A 21,001-nucleotide genomic window follows, 5' to 3' on the forward strand; every position below is an offset into this window, starting at 1 on the left:
TAATGGAAATTGCTCGATTTCCGTTTATCTTGTAAGTTTTGTCCCAATTACCGGCCCAGAGAGAAAATCATAGAATGACCAAGAATAAGTAATTATTATGGAGCGCATGGTGAAAATATGTTGATAAACTTGGTAGTAAACAGTGTCAGAGCATCAGTATTATTTCTACAGTACTATCAAGTTATTGCCTGCTAATCTATCACCTTCCTCGTACGAGTTGCTTGCTCCTCCTTTTAGAGCCTGGGCTTGCCTGCATTTTGAAACCTCCTGGGGAACTTTAAAAAACACTGATGCCTGGGTCTCAAAGTAGAGATTTTTATTTAATGGTCTGGGGTTAAGCCCGGAAACTTGGATTTTTAAAAGCTTCCCAGGTGATTTTAACGTGCTGCCAGATGAAAACCCTCTGCTTTAGACCCTAAATTGTACTGTTCCAACAGATAGTGGATGAGAGGCTTTTCAGTTAAGCTAGAGAATGTCTCCATTTTAAGGTCTTCTGGCAATGGCTTATGTCTAAAAGAATGCCTGGTTCTCATACCGGCCTTGCTTTGATCTTCCTCCTCCGTTAATTCATTGAGTATTTATTATGTGCCAGAGACAGTGCAATTTCTGACTACCCTCCTAGTTCCTGACTATCCTCAAGCCCTACCCCTCTGTAAAATACCTACAGTTTCAAGGCAATCTCAAATTCCTTTCTACCCTTGGGACTTGACCCTTGCCCTGCCTTTCTGCCTTGTCCTGACAATGATTCTATCCATATTTCTAACCACATCTTGATTTTGAAAAACATTTTCATTTTAAGAAATAAATAATAGGGAATATCCATTTAATAAAGAATTTTTATTGTCACGGTAGTAATTAATATTAGGTCAGGATCAAATGAAAAAATTTGGTGTCTGTCTACTAGGTTAATGTGGCAGTACATACAAGATCTAGAAATTTGCAACCCAAAATTAAGGAGTCAGTGGCCTTTCCTTTGCAATAGGACATGAAGATGATCTACTCTTAAAATTACTTTATTATCAGTATATATATATAAACTATATATTAAAAATAAAGGAGGTAAAAATCCATGTACCAGAATGAGTTCAAACAAGCACTAGAGAAGATTGGTGGGAACTGACTAGTTGGAATCAAATATTATGCCCTTAACTCAAGAATATCTAGTTCACCAGTGTGAGAGATTGAGGCATCTGATGCTAACAAATATTACCCCAAAATTAATGCATGAACCTAGACTGACATGTACTTTATATTTTTAATGAAATGAGTAACATCTTATGATAAGCTTAAAATATGTCCACCATTCAAATATTGGTGAGATAGATTTAAATGCATTTGGAATTGATGATTAAAATATCATGATCTTTTTGTTCTTTTTAAGATTATTGTTCTGTTTTAAACGTGTCATATACTCAAAATTAAAAAGTCAAAAAATCAGCAAAGTACGAAATAAGGATTATTTGTAATAATACCTCCAGCGAAGTGAACCACTGCTAACATGTTAATGTGGGTCCTTGGCAGATAAATAGATAGATACATAGATAGGTCCACAAACACACATTTTATATAAAATGGGTTAATAACATACACAGAGTTTACAATTCAGGCACTTTTTTAAAAATTCTGTGTCAATATTTAAGACTTCAAAGCTTCACCTGTAGCTGTTTTCATATTATTAAAGCATAATAACTGGATAAACCTGTCCAGTTATACAAATGCTCCGAAGGCTGAGATAACATGCAAATAAACCTTATATATCAATGTGTGAAAACTGGACAGACCACATGGTTCAAAAAAGGAAGTACACCCTGCATAGCTAACTTGCACATTCACTGTCCGAGTTACAGCATCTTCGGGGTCACTGTGTGCCAGGCACGTCAACTCTTCAATAAAAATGGTAAGTAATAGATTTTATGACTCTCCTTGGTCTCCTAGCAAACATCTAATCTTTTCTACATAGAGCGGAGAGGTGTGGGAGTGCTTCACAGCCAGGTCCTCCAAGCCTTTGGAATTTTTGCTTATCTCATCATAGTTCCATTTGCTTATAAAGCTGCTAAGGCTTTATTATACCAGCTGAGGGACTGTGGCTGCAAGAGTTCCCTTTTCTGATTCTAGCCTTCAGAATAGAGGAAGAGCTATGCCTTAAAGAAAGAAAAGCTGTGTTCTTTGTCTTGCCTCTTAAGATGGTTGGGTGCTATAACCAGAAGCGTAGTCGTTTCCTTTTATGAGCACTTTGGAACCCTGAAGAGAACTCCAGTGATATACGTTGGGCAATATTGCTGAAGATGAGTGCCATTTTGACAACACCTGAATTTTACAAAAGGAGCTCTTTTGTTTAGAAAAATGCATTTTATTATTTTAATTAAGAGAAGCAAAGTCCAAGTAGTCCAAATCTTAGGGACAGGTTGTGTTCCAAAGTTAATTGAAAGTCATTATGTGGAGTGCACTTAAAATCATGAGTTGGTTCCCAGCGTACCATAAAAACTAGCTTAACCCATAAAGTAGCTGAACTACAGCATTAATATTCTGCTACAGTTTCCTATTATTTCGCTGAATAATTGGCTGTGTTCTTATACATGTGGTGTTCTCAGGTTCACAGAGTCTAGAAGAGAGTCAACTTTCTATCCCACACACCCCTCCCAGACTCCTCATGGGGGAAAGATAGGGAGAGGAGAAGAGATGGGGTCAGACTTGCAGAGTCATGGGGAGAGGAATACCACAGGGAAGAAACGGTAGCACGTGGACTCTCCTTGCAGCCCCATCTGTAGAGGAGGGCGGTCACCTATCAAGATGGGATTTACAAGTCCCTCTAGTGTTTCCAAACTCGGTCTTCAGATCCAGTATTCTTAGAAAAGATCTTGACCTTAATTACGATATCCTCTTCAAAAATAAACGAGGGCACTGTGGTTGACAGGGTTATTTGCATTTTCTTAGGGAAAAGTAGATGATAATAGAAGAAAAAAAAGAGAGAGGTTTAATTGGATAGTGTGTGTTTGGTGTTACACATAATGTTTTCTTAAGAGATCACCATCTTATTACAAAAGTAATGCATATTATTAAAGAAAATTTCTTAGAAATATAGATATGAAGAAATGACACAATACTTATTTTCTATAGTTCTATCACTTAGGGGGCAATCATTGTTAAATTAATACCGATCCCTTTAGAATTTTGTCATTTAAAACTATATCTTATAAATATAATTTTCTATAAGTACTATCATACTTTATTTCCTTACTTGCTTTTTAATTTAAAATATCTTGAATAATATCTGAGTTATGATAGCATTTTTAATAATGAATCATTTTTAATGACTGCATTGTAGTCCATAATTTATTTTAGTTCCATATAGCTGGACATTGAGATTGTTTCTTATTTTATTTTTCTTTCTTTTTGGTAATACAGACAAGACTGTCATAAGCATTCTTTTATATACATTGCCTGATAATTTTCCATTGTCAGAACTACTAGAAGAATAGGTAGGTGAGAGAACATATATTTAAACTTTGAACACAGTTACCCTCTTGTTAAACAATATATTTTAAGTTTACCTACTATATAATGGCATGGCAAATGAATTTCCCAGTGGCAGTTATGGTATATACATGCCTATCTTTGTAGCATATCAAGGGTATACTTAAAGAGGAAGTAGATTTCCTTTAATATCTCTCTCCCTAACATTGCCTCTGACATTCTATGACAAGTTACAGAAAGGCACATAGCATATTACAAGAAGGAAAATCTTTCTACTTTTTCTCCTTGGAAGACATCATAGATCAGTCAAAAAGCCACATTCCTGTCTTCTTTTTTGGGGGGAGGGGGGCTGCAATGGGTCTTCGTTGTGGCACATGGGCTCTTTGTTGCGGCCCGCAGGCTTCCCTCTAGTTGTGGCGCATGGGCTCCGTGGTTTGCGGCAGCTCTCTAGTTGAGGTGCAAGGGCTCAGTAGTTGTGTCACGTGGGCTTAGTTGCTGCACGGCATGTGGGATCTTATTTCCCTGATGAGGGATCGAACCCGTGTCCCCTGAGTTGCAGGACGGATTCTTTTCCACTGAACCACCAGAGAAGTCCCTATTCCTGGCTTCTTATGCTTTGCTTACTAGTTGTATGTTTTTTTCATCAGTCACCTGAGCTCTGAGTTTGTTTCCTTGTCCAACAGTGATGAAGATGACAGTAACTATCTCGCAGGGTTGTTTTAAGGAGTGAATAAGATTGTGATTACAAAACACCTATTAAAGTGCAGGCACCAGCCAGACACTGAATGAATGTTGGTTTCTTTCTTTCCAGCCCCCAAATAAATGATTTCCTAAGGAGGCATAAAGACTTCAATGAACACAGGAGGAGAATACAATGGCAGTTAGCATTTGTGAGCCTTGACATACGCCATCTCATTAAATCCCTATAACAATCCTTACAAATAGTTACTGCTGCCGTCCCTATTTCCTAGCTGAGAAAACTGAGTCTTGGGAAGGGTGATTCCCTTACTCGCAGCCACACAGCTACTGAATTTCCAGATTCCACAGCACTGGAATTTGAGCACAATTCTGTCTGCTCTCAGAGCCTGAGCTTTTTCTGCATTATGCTGCATCCAAGAAAAAGTAGGTACAGAGGAAGACAGCAAGGTGGTCCTAGAAAAGCCCGGGACTTGTTTTTAGGAGTGTCAGGGGCCTTTCCTCAGGCTGGTGACCACATCTGTTTGATCTGGGAGTCAGTGGTTGTAACTTCTTCTGCTATTACCATTATGAATTATATCGTATTTTCAGAATGCTCACTTTATTGAAATCTTGCAGAGCTACTGGGATAAGAGACTAAAGGGGTTCCTGGCTTTGTGGTTCTCCACCCCAGGGTTTAGAAATGGGGATTCAATGATCAAATGCCTCACCTTCCCTGCAAGCTCACCCTCTGTGTTACTGGTGTGACTAACTCCGCCTCCTCCAGGCTGAGTGCAGGAAGGGAGCCTCAGAAAGTGGAACCACATCATGGCCCAAGTGGTTATTGGGAAATTCACCTGTTATCACCCTCTTCGTATAACTTATTGGCAGAGGAGCTGTAGAAACTTGTGGGAATTAGGTGGAAAAGTACATGGGGTTTTGTGAGGACAAGGACATCAGCTATTAAGAATGATGGATTTTAGCTACACGGTGTGCTGGGCTCCAGGCCCTGCCCCCCCATAACCCGCAGTGGCATCTTGACTCGGTCTTTCCACCTCTCTCAAGCTGCTCAGTTAAGGTAGAGGGTGGGCTAGGTGTTCCATAATGTTCTTTATGATTCCACATTTCAGTAGCAGAAGGAAGCGACAGTAAGATTCTACTTCTCGAACAGACGGTCCTGTAGAAATTGACTTAATCTGCTACCTTAGACAAATTATGTCACTTAACAGCCTTAAATGGAAATAACAGAATGATACCTGTCCACATGACAAGTGTGTTTAGGTACCTTTCAAGTTGTAGATTTTCTGAAAAAGTGGGAGGGGCAGATATCGAATCATGCACAAATTTTTGTACGTTCACAGTTAGTGAGGGGAAAAATCTTTTATCAATAAACTTTAGAAGGTTTTAAGAAATGAAGTAAAAATTGGTTTGGGGGTCTTATTAGTTTGTTTTGCTCCTCTCAGTCAGCTTGCAGTTCACGTGTGAGCAATTAACAAAAGAAATGTGTTGTCACTCTTTATTCAGTGAGGGTTTATTGAGGCCCTGTCCCACGCTGGGCTCTGCTGGACAAGAATGCAGGGTGAAGAAGACAGGTGGGGTCCTGGCTTCCTGGAGCTCACACTGAGCTCAGTGGGTCCAACTTTAGCAAGTGTCTGAATCACCTGGAGGGTTGGGGAAGGAGCCTGGGAATTGGCATTTCTTTTTTTTTTTTTTTTAAATAAATTCATTTATTTATTTTCGGCTGCTTTGGGTCTTCGTTGTTGTGTGCGGGCTCCTCATTATGGTGGCTTCTCTTGTTGCGGAGCATGGGCTTCAGTAGTTGTGGCACACAGGCTTAGTTGCTCCGCTGCATGTGGGATCTTCCTGGACCAGGGCTCGAACCTGTGTCCCCTGCATTGGCAGGCGGATTCCTAACCACTGCGCCACCAGAGAAGCCCGGAATTGGCATTTCTAATAAGTTTCCAAGTGACGCCGATGCTGCTACTCCAGGGACCATGCTTGGAGACCCGCTGCTCCCTGGAAGACGGAAAGTTAATTCAAGTAAACAAATAAGTAAAATAGCAGGCAGTGCGCTCTGAAGGAGGTAAATAAGGAGCTGAGATAGAACATATGAAGGAAACATCCTCTTTAGATAGTGGTCTGGTCTTTGATGCCGTGATACTTAAGCTAAAGCACTGGTTCTCAACCCTCCTTACACATTAGAATCGCGTGAGTAGCTTATAAATCATACCCATTCTCAAGGCCCCAGCCAAGACCAGTCAAATCGAACCCTTAAGGTGGGAAGTGGGGTCCGGTGCCGGTTGAGAATTGCGGCACCGAAGAGTGAGAATAAGCTGGGCACAGGGAAGGTGGCAGTAAAGACCATTTCAAGCACAGGAAATGGCAGGTACAAAAGACAAGAGGCAGGGGAGAGCTTGCATCTGCAAGAAGACAGGGTGGCAGGAGGAAAAGCAAGAGAAGAGGAGAGGGATAAAGAGGTGGTTTCTAGAAACAGGCAGCAGTCACATATTGCAGGGTCTCGAGGGCCATGACAAGGAATTTGATCTCATTTTGTTCACCTGGGCAGCCGTTGGAGGCTCCCAAGCAAAGGAGTGAGTGTCATTATCCGATTCACATTTTGAGAGGAGGGCTACTTCTGAAGTGACGTGCATCCTTCCCAGGCAGCCTTGACCATGGTGTGGGGCTTCACTACTGACTTTCTCTCCCTCATCCTTTAAAATTGTGACCCCAAATTTAAACACAGCCAAGTGTTTAATTTGTGAAGGATTTCTGAGGGGGATGGGTTTGGGGCCCCGCAAATAATTTGAGGGGCTGCAGTGGAGGCCCACTTGAGAGCTGGTGTTCCAGGGAAATCAGAAAATAAAATCTGAGCTAGAAGAATCCCTCTGGGAGCTGGGGTTCCAAGCCACTTCTTTCATGGACAGCGGTGATTCTTGTCCTTATCATGTAAGCTGGAGGGGGTCAGTCACAGTCCTGAACGACACACTACTTTCCCCAAATAGAAATCCACTCACCTCCACACACTGCCTTCACGTACACCCCTACTCTCTACTCTCGATCTATTTATATCCTCTGCTTCTGCAAAATGGGCTGCCTCCCCTTTGCTGCAAGATCTGTACCACTGTGTTAAAAAAAAAAAAACTCCTCTGTTATGACAAACGAGTTTTTATTTTTTTAAGTCCCACGTTTTTCTTTTTCTTAAAAAAAAAATCTTTATTGGAGTATAATTGCTTTACAATGGTGTGTTAGTTTCTGCTTTATAACAAAGTGAATCAGCTACACATATACATATATCCCCATATCCCCTCCCTCTTACATCTCCCTCCCACCCTCCCTATCCCACCCCTCTAGGTGGTCACAAAGCACAGAGCTGACCTCCCTGTGCTATGTGGCTGCTTCCCACCAGCCAACTATTTTACATTCGATAGTGTATATATGTCAGTGCTACTCTCACTTCACCCCAGCTTCACCTCCCACCCCATGTCATCAAGTCCATTCTCTATGTCTACCTCTTTATTCCTGCCCTGCAACTAGGTTCATCAGTACCATCTTTTTTTTTTCTAGATTCCATATATATGTGTTAGCATACGGTATTTGTTTTTCTCTTTCTGACTTACTTCACTCTGTATGACAGACTCTAGGCCCATCCACCTCACTACAAATAACTCAATTTTGTTTCTTTTTATGGCTGAGTAATATTCCATTGTATACATGTGTCACATCTTCTTTATCCATTCATCTGTCGATGGACAAGCGAGTTTTAAGCCAAGAGCGAGAGGTTCAAATTCTAGATCTCGTTCATTCACAGGTCAATGCACGTAGGAGGAAATGAGAGGCACTTGTTTAGAGCACGTATGAGCAGCCGCTAAATGTGCAACACACTTGCTCTTGAAGTGAATGGGTGTGGGGCTCCAGTTCTGGATTTAGTAACTTCAATATCACTTCCCTAATTCTTGGAGGTGAATTCCATCTGCCCCTTCTTTCCCATGCGCTTCTCTTTTTCAAATACTACGGTATGTTAAGAAACAAATAACATAACAAATGCTCACATACTCACCACCCAGAGTCCACACATATTACCATTTTTTCATATTATTGTCATTTTGCCATCTTTTCAACACTAAAAAAGACAAAGTTGAAGCCCTCTTTTTGCCCTTCCCAGTTCCGTACCCCTCCTTCCACGAGCAGAGGAACACCTGCTCTGATAGTGCTGTCTCGCCTTCCCCGCCATGTTTTTATATTTTTATTTCATCTGCCTGTATCCATAAGATACTATATAATATTGTTTTGCCCAGTTTATTTTTATGATTTCTGCATTTGCATTCTTTCACTCGACATTGGTATGTTTTCAATATGCATCCATTTGGACCCATGCAGCTCTGGTTCAACCTATTGAATTTCTGTGTAATTATATTGCAATATTCATCTATTCTCCAACGTTGAATTCGTTGTCATTATTTTCCATTTTGCACAGTACTAGAATAAATGTTCTTTTGCATAGAGGGTCTGGGCACCTTTAAATTTACTGAATGTTAGCAAATTGTTCTCTAAAATCATTGTAACAATTTATCTCTCCCCAACCTTGTATGAGAGTTGCCATTTCTCTGCATCATCCCTAAAACTAGGTTTTGTCAAGTTTATTGATAGAGTTTTGAGAATTTATTATATGCAAAACTCTACTTCATTTAAAAAATTTTTTTAACTGAATTATACTTGATTTACAATACTGTGTTAGTTTCAGTTGTACAACAAAGTGATTTAGTTATATGTGTATATAACTAAATCTTTTCCATTATAGGTTATTTCAAGATATTGAATATAGTTCCCTGTGCTATACAGTAAATCCTTGTTGTTTATATATTTTATATACAGTGGTGTGTATTTGTTAATCCCAAACTCCTAATTTGTCCCTTCCCCTCCTTTCCCCTTTGGTAAACCATAAGTTTGTTTTCTATGTCTGTGAGCCTGTTTCTGTTTTGTAAATAAGTTGATTTGTATTATTTTTTTAGATTCCACATATAAGTGATATCATAAAAACTTGTCTTTTTCTGACTTACTTCACTTAGTATGATAATTTCTAGGTCCATCCATGTTGCTGCAAATGGCATTATTTCATTCTTTTTTATTACTGAGTAATATTCTATTAGATATAGATACAGATATATCACATCTTCTTTATCCATTCATCTGTAGATGGACCTTTAGGCTGCTTCCATGTCTTGGCTATTGTAAATAGTGCTGCTAAGAACATCGGTGTGTATGTATCTTTCTGAATTAGAGTTTTTGTCTTTTCTGGATATTTGCCCTGGAGTGGGATGGCTGGATGATATGGTAACTCTATTTTTAGTTTTTTAAGAAAACTCCATACTATTCACATTTCTCTAATAATTAGCAATATTGAGCATCTTTTCATGTGCTTGTTGGCCATCTATGTCTTCTTTGGAGAAATGTCTATTTAGGTCTTCTGCCTGTTTTTGATTGGGTTGTTTGTTTTTTTGATATTGAGTTGTATGAGCTGTCTGTATATTTTGGAAATTAAGCCCTTGTCGGCATAGCAAAACTCTACTTCATTTTGGTTTCAATTTTCCTGATTACTACTAAGATGGAATGTGTTTTCATAAGCTTACTGACTGTTCAGGTAACTCTTCTGTAAATTCACCTCATGTGCTTTGTTCATTTTCTTACAGATTATCTTTTCACGTTGATTCTTAGGAATTCCTTATATATTCTAGGCATTAATTCTATGTCAGTTAGTGCATTGCTAATTTTATGCTCTGAATCTATGGCTTCTTTTTTACTTTATTTCTAGTGACTCTTTTTTATACAGAAGTTTTAAATCTTAATGCTGTCAAATTTTACAATATGTCTATCATTTCTGCTTTGATGTCGTTTTTAAAAAAGTTTTTCCCTACTCTCAAATGTTAAAGCTGTTTTCCTAACCTTTTCTCTAAATATTTTAAAGATTTGATTTTCATATTTAGGTCTTTAATAATCAGGACTTTATTTATACTTGTGATGTGAGGTAGGCATCTAATATATTCCCAATGGATAACCAATTGTTAAGTACCATTTATTTTAGTCTGTTTTTTTCCCCTACTTCTTTCTGTTGCCTCCTTTGTCATACGTCCATTTCCCACATATGTGTGACTCTGCTTCTAAGCTCTTAACTCTGTCATACTGGTCCATATACTTCATAAAACTCCATGTTTATCACTGTTTCTTACATCTTACTCTTGTGCTCTAGGTTCATATATCTTCTTACCCAAGTACACATGCTCTTACCTATTTTCTAACAATTTCTACAACTATTTAGTATTTCTGTTAATATTCTCCCAAACACAACAAGAACCTAAATAAAATGTAATTACCCATTTAACATAACCTTCCAACCCTATTTCTAGTTCTTAACACTGTTGCTTGGAAGATATGTACTTCACTTTTACTCACATTTAATCAGCCAAAATAAGTTGCATAGTCTTGCCTCAGCTAAACAGGACAGAGATGTAGGGATGTATAATTTTTATGCATTCAGGGTAATAGCAGAGATGGATACCCATTTGGAAGAAGAATAATATTATATACTACAATGTATATTGAGTTTTGTATAACTGAAGACATTTTCATTTTGACTTCACTCTTAAATGATAGTTTAGCCGTATATAAATATTCTAAATTGATAGTTACTTTTCCTCAGCACTTTACAGACTTACCCCACTGGCTTCTGCCTGCTAGTGTTGCGGAATTGTATGCTATCAAGTCTAATTGTCTTACCTTGTAGGTGAAATTCTGTCATTCCTTTCAAGATGTCTCTTTGTCTTTATGTTTTGCAGCTTTACTATGCGTCGTAGGCATGTGAACTGATTTTTATTTATCCTGCTTGGTACTCAGAGTAGCAATTTAAAGCAGGGATCTACAACATTTCTGTGAAGAGCCAGATAGTAAATATTTTAGGCTTTGTAGGTTTTGTGGTCTCTGTTACAACTATTCAGCTCTATCTTTGTAGATGAAAGCAGCTGTAGACATGGCATAAACAAATGGCTGCAGCTGTGTTCCAATAAAACTTTATTTATAAACACAGGTGGCAGGCTGGATTTGGCCCATGGGCTGTAGTTGCCAACCCCTGATGTAAAGTCTAATGATTTTCTTCAATTCTAAAAAATTCTCAGCTATTATTTCTTCAAAAACTATTACTCTACCATTTCCTCCTTCCTAGTTTGTTTCTTTAGAGTCCCTGTTAGGTAAAAGCTAGATAGACTCAATCTATCCTACGTGATTTTAACTTCTCTTCCAAATTTGTTTATCTCTGTTCCTCTGTGATGAATGCTAAATCAGTTTATCAACTTTTTCTTCCAGTTCACTAAGTTATTCTTCATCTGTGTCTAGGATGACCAATTGTCTCAGTTTGCCCAGCACTTTCCCAGTTTTAGCACTAACGTCTCATGCCCTAGAGACTTCTCAGTCCCAGACAGACCAGGATAGTTGCTCACCCTATCTGTGTCCAATCCATATTTTATCCCATATATTGAATTTATGTTTCAATGGTTAAGTTTTTATCTCCAGGTTTTAAAATTGGTTATTTTTGATAATCACCTGTTTTTGCCTAATGTCTGCCCATTTTTGTTTCAAATATTCTTATGCTCTCCTATAGGTATTATTCATTTTTTTTCTTTTTTTTTTCTTTTTTTTTCTTGATGTATCCTAAATTCTTAAGGTCACTTTCGGATTGTTCTATTATTTTAATTTAATTTGAGGTAAACCCACCTTTCAATTGTTGATTTCATTGTGTTTTTATTTCTTATTAATAGTCTTCTTTCTGTAGTTTGGAATTGTGTGGTAGACCCATTTGAGAAGGTTTTTTGGTTGATTGCTTAGTTTTCGCTTTCTATCTGCCATCTCTAATATTGTGCTTACCTCTACTACTTCTTTCTGAGGTTCCTCCAGCCCAGAACCAGGTCTATATTGACAGCTGATACAGGCCCACAATAATTTTGCACATTTAGTATATTCATTACTAAGTCAACTGGCATCTTGGCCCAGATCCTGGTTCTAGCCCAGCATTTCTCAACTTCAGCCTTTTCTGCATTGTAGGATGTTTTGCAGAATCTCTGGTCCCAACCCACTAGACCCAGTAGCACCCTTGTCCCCCTCATTGTGACAACACAAAGCATTTCCAGATATTACAAAATGTGCTCCCCGCCTCCCCTTGCCATGTTCTCATCCTCAGTTGAGAACTGCTGGTCTATCCCCAGGCAATTCTTAGCACTGATCATTTGGTCTCCTTTCATGGTGCTAAGGATGGGAAAAAAGCATATCTGTCCTTGCCCTTGGTTTCAAAGAGTGACTATAACTCAGGTTCTCAGGTTACCTATAGGAGCTGAATTAATAAATACTTCTGTACCCTAAACCAACAGCCTGACTTGCCAGCCCTCTAGTCTTCCAGTCTCACTCACTGTTTTATGTTTCTTTTCTGTTTCTGACATAGAAAGGTGCATTTCTTTTTGAGTGTAGCTATCGTTAAATTTTCTCATTTCGTATTCTATCATTGACAGGTGATTAGGTCAGTGAGAGAGTCACAAATTTTAGTTTACTGAAGAAGTTAATTCCTCTTCTATCTTTTCCCTCACTTCCCTTTAGCTTCATATTTTTCCTTTTTCTTTTCTTCTCTCATCCTCAGTCAGTGTTATTGGGTAAATCAACAAAGTAGAGGAAATATGTCAGCATCAGGGCTGATGAGATACTAGAATTAGTCCAGTTTCCTCCAGGTCTCTATTACCCACCTTTATCCCTATCCCAGCTTATTAAGACAGTAGTTTTCAAAGTGTGGTCACTAAACCAGCAGCATCAACATCATTGAACTGAGAACTTAATGGAAATCCTTGGGCTCCACCCAAGACTGAGTAAGTTCTGGGAGTCGGACCCAGCCACTTGTGTATTAACGTGCTCTCCGGGTGATTCTGATGCATGCTCAAGTTTGAGATCCCCTGTACGACTTAGCTAGAAGTTTGGATCAGTGGCTCTCAATCTGGCAGCACATTGGAATCGGCTGTTTAACTTTAAAATACACTGTTGCTTAAGCCCCACCCCAGAGATACTGATTCAGGCTGGCCTGGGTGGGGCTCAGGTACTTTTTTTCCCTTAAGTTCCCTAAATGATTCAAACATCCGAAGTTTGCTTTAGTTATTTATTTACTGCTTAACCCATTTTGATGATCACTTATGCCAAGCCTTACCCAGTGTTTCGGGAACTCTAAGTGGAAACTGGTAGACTTCTAGTGAATAGAGTTTAAAGTGAGTCTGGTCTGGAGTTGGACTTCCTTATTTGAATCTCAGTGCTGCCCATTTTCAGCTATGTGACTTTGATCAATTTACCCTCTCTGTGCCTTGGTTTCCCTACGTGTAAAAAATGAATAACTATACCTACTACCTACTAAGGTTGTTATGAGGCTTATTTAGGTTTACAAACGAACGTCTTCAGAATAATGCCTGTTGCATAGCAAAAGCTATACAAAATTTTTCTAAAATATTTGTTTATTTTATAAGTAAAATATGCAAAGAACTTGCAAAACACACCAGTCAAAATAAGTGTTTTGAGAATGGGAATTTTAAAAGCATTTAAAGAATTTTTCTCTTTTTTTTCATATTGGGACCTTTTGCTTTATATGACTCACTTTTTCCTCAAAGTGCTATATGCTCTTTTAAATATTAATTCAATAAAAAATAACTTTTTTAAGTAAAATGTTCAGAATTTTACTATATGCCTTTTAAAACCAGCCAGTGGGATTGTAAAACCACAGCTCAGAATCACTGGTCTGTAGTCAGATTTGAGCTACAAAAACTGATAAGCCAACAATAAATTCAATCCTTATGTAAATTCTGGTAGAAATCAAAAGAAGTGGAGTTGAAATAAACATCTGCTGAATTTGATCTATGACACACATTAAGTTGAAAGAATTCATGTGAAATCTTGTAAAAACCCTTTAATAGATAGACATTTAGGAGGTTTAACTTACATTAATACATTTTGATTTGTCCATGTATGGGCATAGTCCAAAAGAACTACTGGCAATGTTATTCATTATAACTTCGGAAGAAAAGGAGTTCAGTTTACTTTATCACAAGACAACATTCACCCAAAAGAAACTAATTTTATCACATGTACCCACAACTGCATGAGACAGCATTTCAGGCCTGGGTGGAATTTTTTTTTAATAGCAGAACTAGCTATACCAACACAGTAAGGCTGAGATACACACTGTTTAAATTAGTTTCCTGGTGGGGGGGAGGGGGGGCGGGGGAGAAGGGGGGTTGGGGGAGGGGGGGGTTTCCAAACTATCTCTTGTTAATTATCAAGCATACAAAGAAAAGACTGTGAGGGTGGAATTGTTGTAACTTCTGATTTCTAAGCAACATCCACCTGTAGCTACTGCACATGTGAAAAGTATCAATAGATGGTTTCAGTTCTCAATAGATGCAAAAGTTAGCCAACCTGAGCAAACACTGATTGAATTTGATAAGCAGGGCCAGGAGAGAGGGAGGAAGTTCCAGAAAGTAGGCCAAATAACCACGTCTGGGTGGCTAATGGGCATGAAAAACCAGACATAGTTTCTATACATCTTGACCCTTCTACATCCCATTTTTCTCACCGTTCTTCCCCACTTCCACACGGTAACGCCTTCTATTGAATTTGTAAGCCACACAGACCAAGAAAAAATATATATATATATGCAGGCACATTTCAGAGAAATGATGCTACATCTACCCTTTGATCAGTGAGAAAACTGGTTTCCCTCTTCTTTGGGTTCATTACAGACAGGTAGTCAATCCACCAGATGTGGGGGAATATTGCCTTCTTGGACAAGCAACATGCAAAAACTAGACATATATCACATCATTGCATTTATAATATCTGTGCTACTGTTTGCACCATTAAGGTCTGTGTTTAACTGAGAGGCTATAAGTACTGCATCCATAAATACTTTTAATTAAAGAAAGATTCTACTTAACAGTGTACTCTTTCAGTTATTCTAACAAATACGTGCCTTTAAGTGGTGTCCTAGACCCGCAGAGGAGACAAAAAGGGAGCTGTGGTTAAAATGCCGGGCCCTTGGAACCATAGGCTGAGGCTGGAAGCCTTGCCCAGTGTTAATTTTGTTTTCTCAACTCCCTGGGTCATTCCGCTGCTCCTTGTCGCCTCCCCACAGGGAGGCAGGTCAGTCTTTGTTATCAGATCCACTGGATTATCTTACAGGAGACACCCACTTTTTATACTACCTGCTTAGTTCCTGGAAAGGTTGGAGTTGCTGACCCCAGAGCAGATAGTTTCCCTTTCTGGCTTTGATATCCTATGACTTGAATAAATTACATAGGTCTGGATATATAGAAACAGTTAGGGTAAAGTTTGGCAAACTGCCTTCTGGGTTGGCAGCTGATTTGGGCCGTGTTTGGATTGGAAGCTGTGTCTAGATATGGGAAATGAGATCAGATTTCATTGCATAACAGCCGGCTGGAAGGTTCTGGACTAGTGTATGTGTGCAGAGGGAATTGGTGGGTGGTATCAAACAGGGTATAGATGTCTGCAACTCACTTTGAAATGCATCAAAAAACAAAGATGAATGGATAAATGAATAGATATAAAGCAAAAGCAAGAATAGCAAAATGCAAACAATTGTAGAATCTGGGGAGGGGGGGATGTATTTTGGCATTCACTTTCAATTCCAATTTCAACTTTAGATATGCTTGCAATTTTTCATAATAAAAAGTTTAAGGTCAAAAAACTTTCATAATAAAAAGTTTAAGGTCAAAAAACTGGGCAAACGGAGCTGGGTATTTTAGTACAATACTCCATTTTTTATATTCTTAATCAGTGCATTTATTTATACAGCTTCCATTTATCCACTGAGATATCAGCAAAAAATGTTTTTTCCTCTAAAAGTATGTAGCTTTATTGTTTTCCCCTCTTATAAAAGTGAGATGCATGATGATGATGAATACTTTCCAAAAATATAGGAAAATGTAGAGAAAGTAAAAATTTCACTCTCTGAAAAAAAAACGCAGTTAACATTTTAGTAATTATTTTTCTAGACATATCATTACAGAGAGTTTAAGATCTTCCATATGTGCCTCTTGTAGCTATACTTGTGCTACTTCTCCACTTTCTGCTCTGCCCAACCAGCTCTGACCCTTCCTTTAATTCATGACTCCCATTTTCTTCCTTTGAGAAACCTTCCACCTTTCACTCTTACCCCACTCTTAATCCCCCTTGACTTGCCATGCCTTCAGCATTTCTCTTGTCAATTCCTTGAAATTCTCATCAAGCACCTCTAATATTCAAATGCATTTTCTCCCCAGTTATTTTGCATCCTACCATGCTATCTTGCATACCTTAAGCTGCCAATACATGTTTGCTGTCAGACTCATAATTTTACATGAGCCTAATCTGATTAAAGCAACTATCTTCCTGATTTAATTAGTAACTACATAGTTTAAAACAAAATTCTCACTTGAGACAGAAATGAGGATATCTGTGCCAATCCATTTCTGCTAAATCATGGGAAACACAGAGATTATAACACATAGAATTCTTATTTCAGAAAACGTAAGCCAACCTCTCAGCTCACGCAGTTTTATCTTAGATTTTGTCATTGACATTTCCCAAGGGTTCATAATGAGTAATTGGTATAGTCTCTGCAGAGAAGGGAAGGTTCAGACTCCCTAGATGGGTATTGGCAGTTTTTATGGACATTTTTATTTCATGGATTTGATTCTTTAAGAGCAAAAAGAAATATTCTTTACTCATATTTGAGAATTATCTTTAATAAATCTACTTCAAGGAGTTTCTATGAGTTCACTTTTTTGCACTGTAAATTTTTAAGTGGTTTCCTGATTTTATAGAAGCATCTTACTTATTCCTATGAAAAACTTTCAGGGAATCTCAAATAATAGATTAATAGGCTGAATAATCTTGGCAATAAGAGTGTACGTTTCTTTAGGACTAGAAAAACAGATTGTTTCTATCTTCTTCCTTCTAGTATAGCACTGTCCCGAGCTATATCAAGGTTTGAATCACTTTTCAAATTTTGTACTAAGGAAATAAGAAATATAGTAACAGTAGCTAACATCTTACTAAGTGCTTCCTATATGCCAGACACTGTGTTGTGTTTTAAAAATATCAGGTCATTAAATTCTTACAACTCTGGGAGATATACTACTTTTACTCCATTTTATGGATCTGGAAACCAAAGGAAGCTAAACCATTCGCAACCAGCAAGTAAGTGGTAGAACTAAAATCCAAACCCAGACTGGCTCCGGGGCCTCTGCCTAAACCATTTCACCTGGCTGACTCTCTAGGCTACAAAGAAATGGCACTAGAATAGCCTAGAGGTAGGGCATGATGGGAACTTACTGTTTTGTTTCATAAAGTTAGAATGAGTCTATCCTTCTCTAGGTGGCTGTTAGTAGGTTAGTATCAGATTACTAGTTAACTGTACTAAATTGTTGCTATGAGCCTTTTTCTTAAGACATATGCTTTGACGTTTTCTAAAAAAATCAGAATGAATTTATGTTGGTTGACTTCTGTTTCCTTGCCTCTTCTCCTGTGCACAATGGATTTTTTTTTCTTTTTGTGTCTGTTATGCAAAATAAAGGAAATTTGAAAAGAGAAATAATCCAGTCATAACTATTTTCCTCATATTATATGACCATTCATTCTTTATCTACAAGTAAATATATATATTTTTTTACATAATTGTCATAGCATTTTTTCACTTAAGGGTAATTCATGAACATTCTTCCATGTTGTTACATGTTGCTCATAGTTCTTTTAATGACTGCAACACATTCCATGATGTTAAGATATCATAATTTACTTAGATATTTTGGTTACGGCCAGGATTTTTCCAATTAGAAAAATTGCAATAAACATTTTCATGCATATAACTGATAGTTGTTTTCTGAATTTGGATGATTTTCTTAAAGTCCTAAAGGTAATCAAAAAATAAATAAATAAATTTGTTAGTACTGTATGGGTATATACACTGACAGAATAGGATTTTTAATTTTTTCAGGTTAATTACTTAATAAATAAGACAATATTAAAGAACCATTTTAAATAAATTTTCTTCAATTACTATTGAACACTTTCAGTTACATTAGGTTAATATTTCCTCTCACACAGGATTTATGGGTGTACGAGGGGTGAGGGGCTATCTATTGACATTTAATGATATTCTCATGTTTAAATTCTTAATTTAGAATACATTAAATTTTGATCCCATTGGTGCAAATTATTTATACATTTTGCTTTCCATTTATTTTATTGCTGTTGTCCATTGTTGCATGACAGGTTTTTCTCCTTTATGAGTTGGTCTTCTCTGCTGTAAATTCGTTAGAAGTCAACACGTTTTCGTGTAAATACTGTAATCCATACTCTGCTGATTTTCCTTTTAATTTTACAGTCTATTTGCAATTTATTTTGACTTACAGAAGTAATTCAATGTGAAGTTAAAATAATATCTATTTGCATATTCTGTTTCCCTATTTTTGTTATTTTTAGATTATCATATATTATGGCTCTCTTCTGAGCCACCTGTGTCTTATTTTTGTAGTGTCATACTGTTTCAATTATTATTGTATAATATATTCCGATATCTAATAGGGCTAATCTCCCTCATCCCTTCCATCATTACTCCTCTTTTTTCACAATATTCATTGATGTTTTCAACCATGTATTTTTCTAAGTAAAGTTTATAATTTTTAAGTTCTTCAAAAATTACAGTTGTGATTCTAATCATCACTCTTTCAGTATCAAAAGAAAAAATTTAAAAAACTAGTATACAGTATCCAGCTTTCCTTTTCAGTATAGCTCTGTATAAAGTTCAGTTTACTTTTCACACTTCGCACTTCAGAGATGTTCCCGCCTACTCAAGTAGCCCCACATAGTCTTAGGATGATTTTTCAGGTCAGGGCAGAGTCTGGCCAAAGAGTAGAGAGCAGCCCGTACAGAGAATAAAGTTATCCCTCAGTAAAACTCTAGTGCTAGTTAAAACTGTATTCCAGGGAATTCCCTCACAGTCCAGTGGCTAGGGCTCAGTGCTTCCACTGCAGGGGGCACGGGTTCCATCCCTGGTCAAGGAACTAAGATCCTACAAGCTGCGTGGTGAGGCCAAAAAAAAAAAAAGAGAGAACAAAGAACTGTATTCCAGTCTAACCTAGTGAGCCAACTGGTCACTGGTGATGAAGAAGGTCCTTCTTTTATTTTTGTTGTTATTGTTATTATTGTTGTGTTATTGTCATTCAACTTCACTTTTCCCTTGCTGTGGTTTAGAGAGTTAAAAGTCATTTAAAGTGTTCAGAAATGCATGTTCCTTAGATCTTCATGCTCTACTAAAGCAATTCCTTCAGGAACAAATACCAATTCTTATTCTCTCATGAAATACTCTTGAAAACCACAAGCATGTTTTTGTCAGTTTTTCCATATTTTAAGACAAAATTTTAAACAGCAAATCATGCAAAGTTTGAGTGAGTTATATTCATCCACTAGGCATGTAAAATATTTTCCTAATATAAACCTCTTCGAGGTGGCTATAAATCATCATTTGAAACTCCTCCATTGAAGGGATGACTAATCCTTTGACCATTAAATTGTGAAATGGAGCACTCCCAAATCACATGATTCTATCTTAAAGCTGTTATTATTTAGTTTTTTTTTATTAAGGTGGATTCAAGATAAAACATTTATATATATCAAGCGTGGTTCTTACATAAAACTCAAGGGTTCCTTGTCTTAAGAAGTCCATTTTTGTTCTCACATACCCTAAAATCAGAAAACAGATCATTTTAAGAGGTTATCTAGCTGCTTTCTGACACTCAAAGCATGAAGCTCTCCCAAGAGGTTTGCACAGAGATCACCTCATGAAAGACCAGGTAAGATCTCACCTGCCCTTCCAGCCACAAAGAGAGTGATTGCTGGACCATATTAATGTACAAGGGCAGATTCAAAGGACCCTAACCTTCTCCTTGCTTTTAAGCAATCCTAATGCTTAAAACACACACACACACACAAAAACCAAGAATATGAAAAGTCATAGCTATCATTCCACTAATATATCTTATTTCCTTTTATGAAATCTATTCTGGAAAACATTCTAAAAATGACTCCTAATTGCCAAACATAATGGAATCCTCTTAATCTTCTCAATAGCACTTGAAAATCTTCCCTTGGTTTCTTTTTTTTTTTAATTTTATTTATTTATTTATTTATTTATTTATTTATTTATTTATTTATTTATGGCTGCGTTGGGTCTTCGTTTCTGTGTGAGGGCTTTCTCTAGTTGTGGCAAGTGGGGGCCACTCTTCACCGCAGTGTGCGGGCCTCTCACTATCGCGGCCTCTCTTGTTGCGGAGCACAGGCTCCAGCCGCGCAGGCTCATTAATTGTGGTTCACAGGCCCACCTTCTCCGCGGCATGTGGAATCTTCCCAGACCAGGGCTCGAACCCGTGTCCCCTGCATTGGCAGGCAGACTCCCAACCACTGCGCCACCAGGGAAGCCCTTCCCTTGATTTCCGCAATGCCATCCTTCCCTGGTTTTCCTCCCTGTGCCTGTAACAATTCCTTCTTGTTACCAAATGTCTTCCATTTTGGTAACACTCAAAGCACCATCATTTGCCTCCCTCTCCCTCTGCCCGCCCTCTCTGGGTATTTTCTGTCACTCTCAAGGCTTCAGCTACTACCCTCTGCTAATGACTCACATGTGTGGCATCTCAAATGCCACCTGACCCAAACTGAAGTCATCATCCCTTTCCAAATCCGTTCTTCCTGTATTGTGTAACTTGGTGCAGCCAAGATGGTACAGCCA

At 37.9% G+C, this 21,001-nt stretch overlaps 1 protein-coding gene across 5 annotated transcripts in view; it reads left to right on the forward strand.

Annotated features, from left to right (window-relative positions):
- The window catches only part of FYB1 (FYN binding protein 1), a 180,392-nt gene that overhangs the window by 12,541 nt on the left and 146,850 nt on the right, over nucleotides 1–21,001 (forward strand). For 3 of the 5 annotated variants that reach the window (XM_082453725.1, XM_082453721.1, XM_082453724.1), the window contains exon 1: nucleotides 1,526–1,897. The exons of the other annotated variants lie outside the window; for them this stretch is intronic. In XM_082453725.1, coding sequence (XP_082309851.1) covers nucleotides 1,895–1,897 — 3 coding nt within the window. In that variant the 5' untranslated portion in view covers nucleotides 1,526–1,894. Of the gene's footprint in view, nucleotides 1–1,525; nucleotides 1,898–21,001 lie in introns of those variants that run through there. 5 annotated transcript variants of the gene reach the window in all.

Source organism: Balaenoptera physalus, assembly GCF_965194825.1.
Source record: "Balaenoptera physalus genome assembly, chromosome: 3".
In the NCBI taxonomy this organism is placed as follows: Eukaryota; Metazoa; Chordata; class Mammalia; order Artiodactyla; family Balaenopteridae; genus Balaenoptera; species Balaenoptera physalus.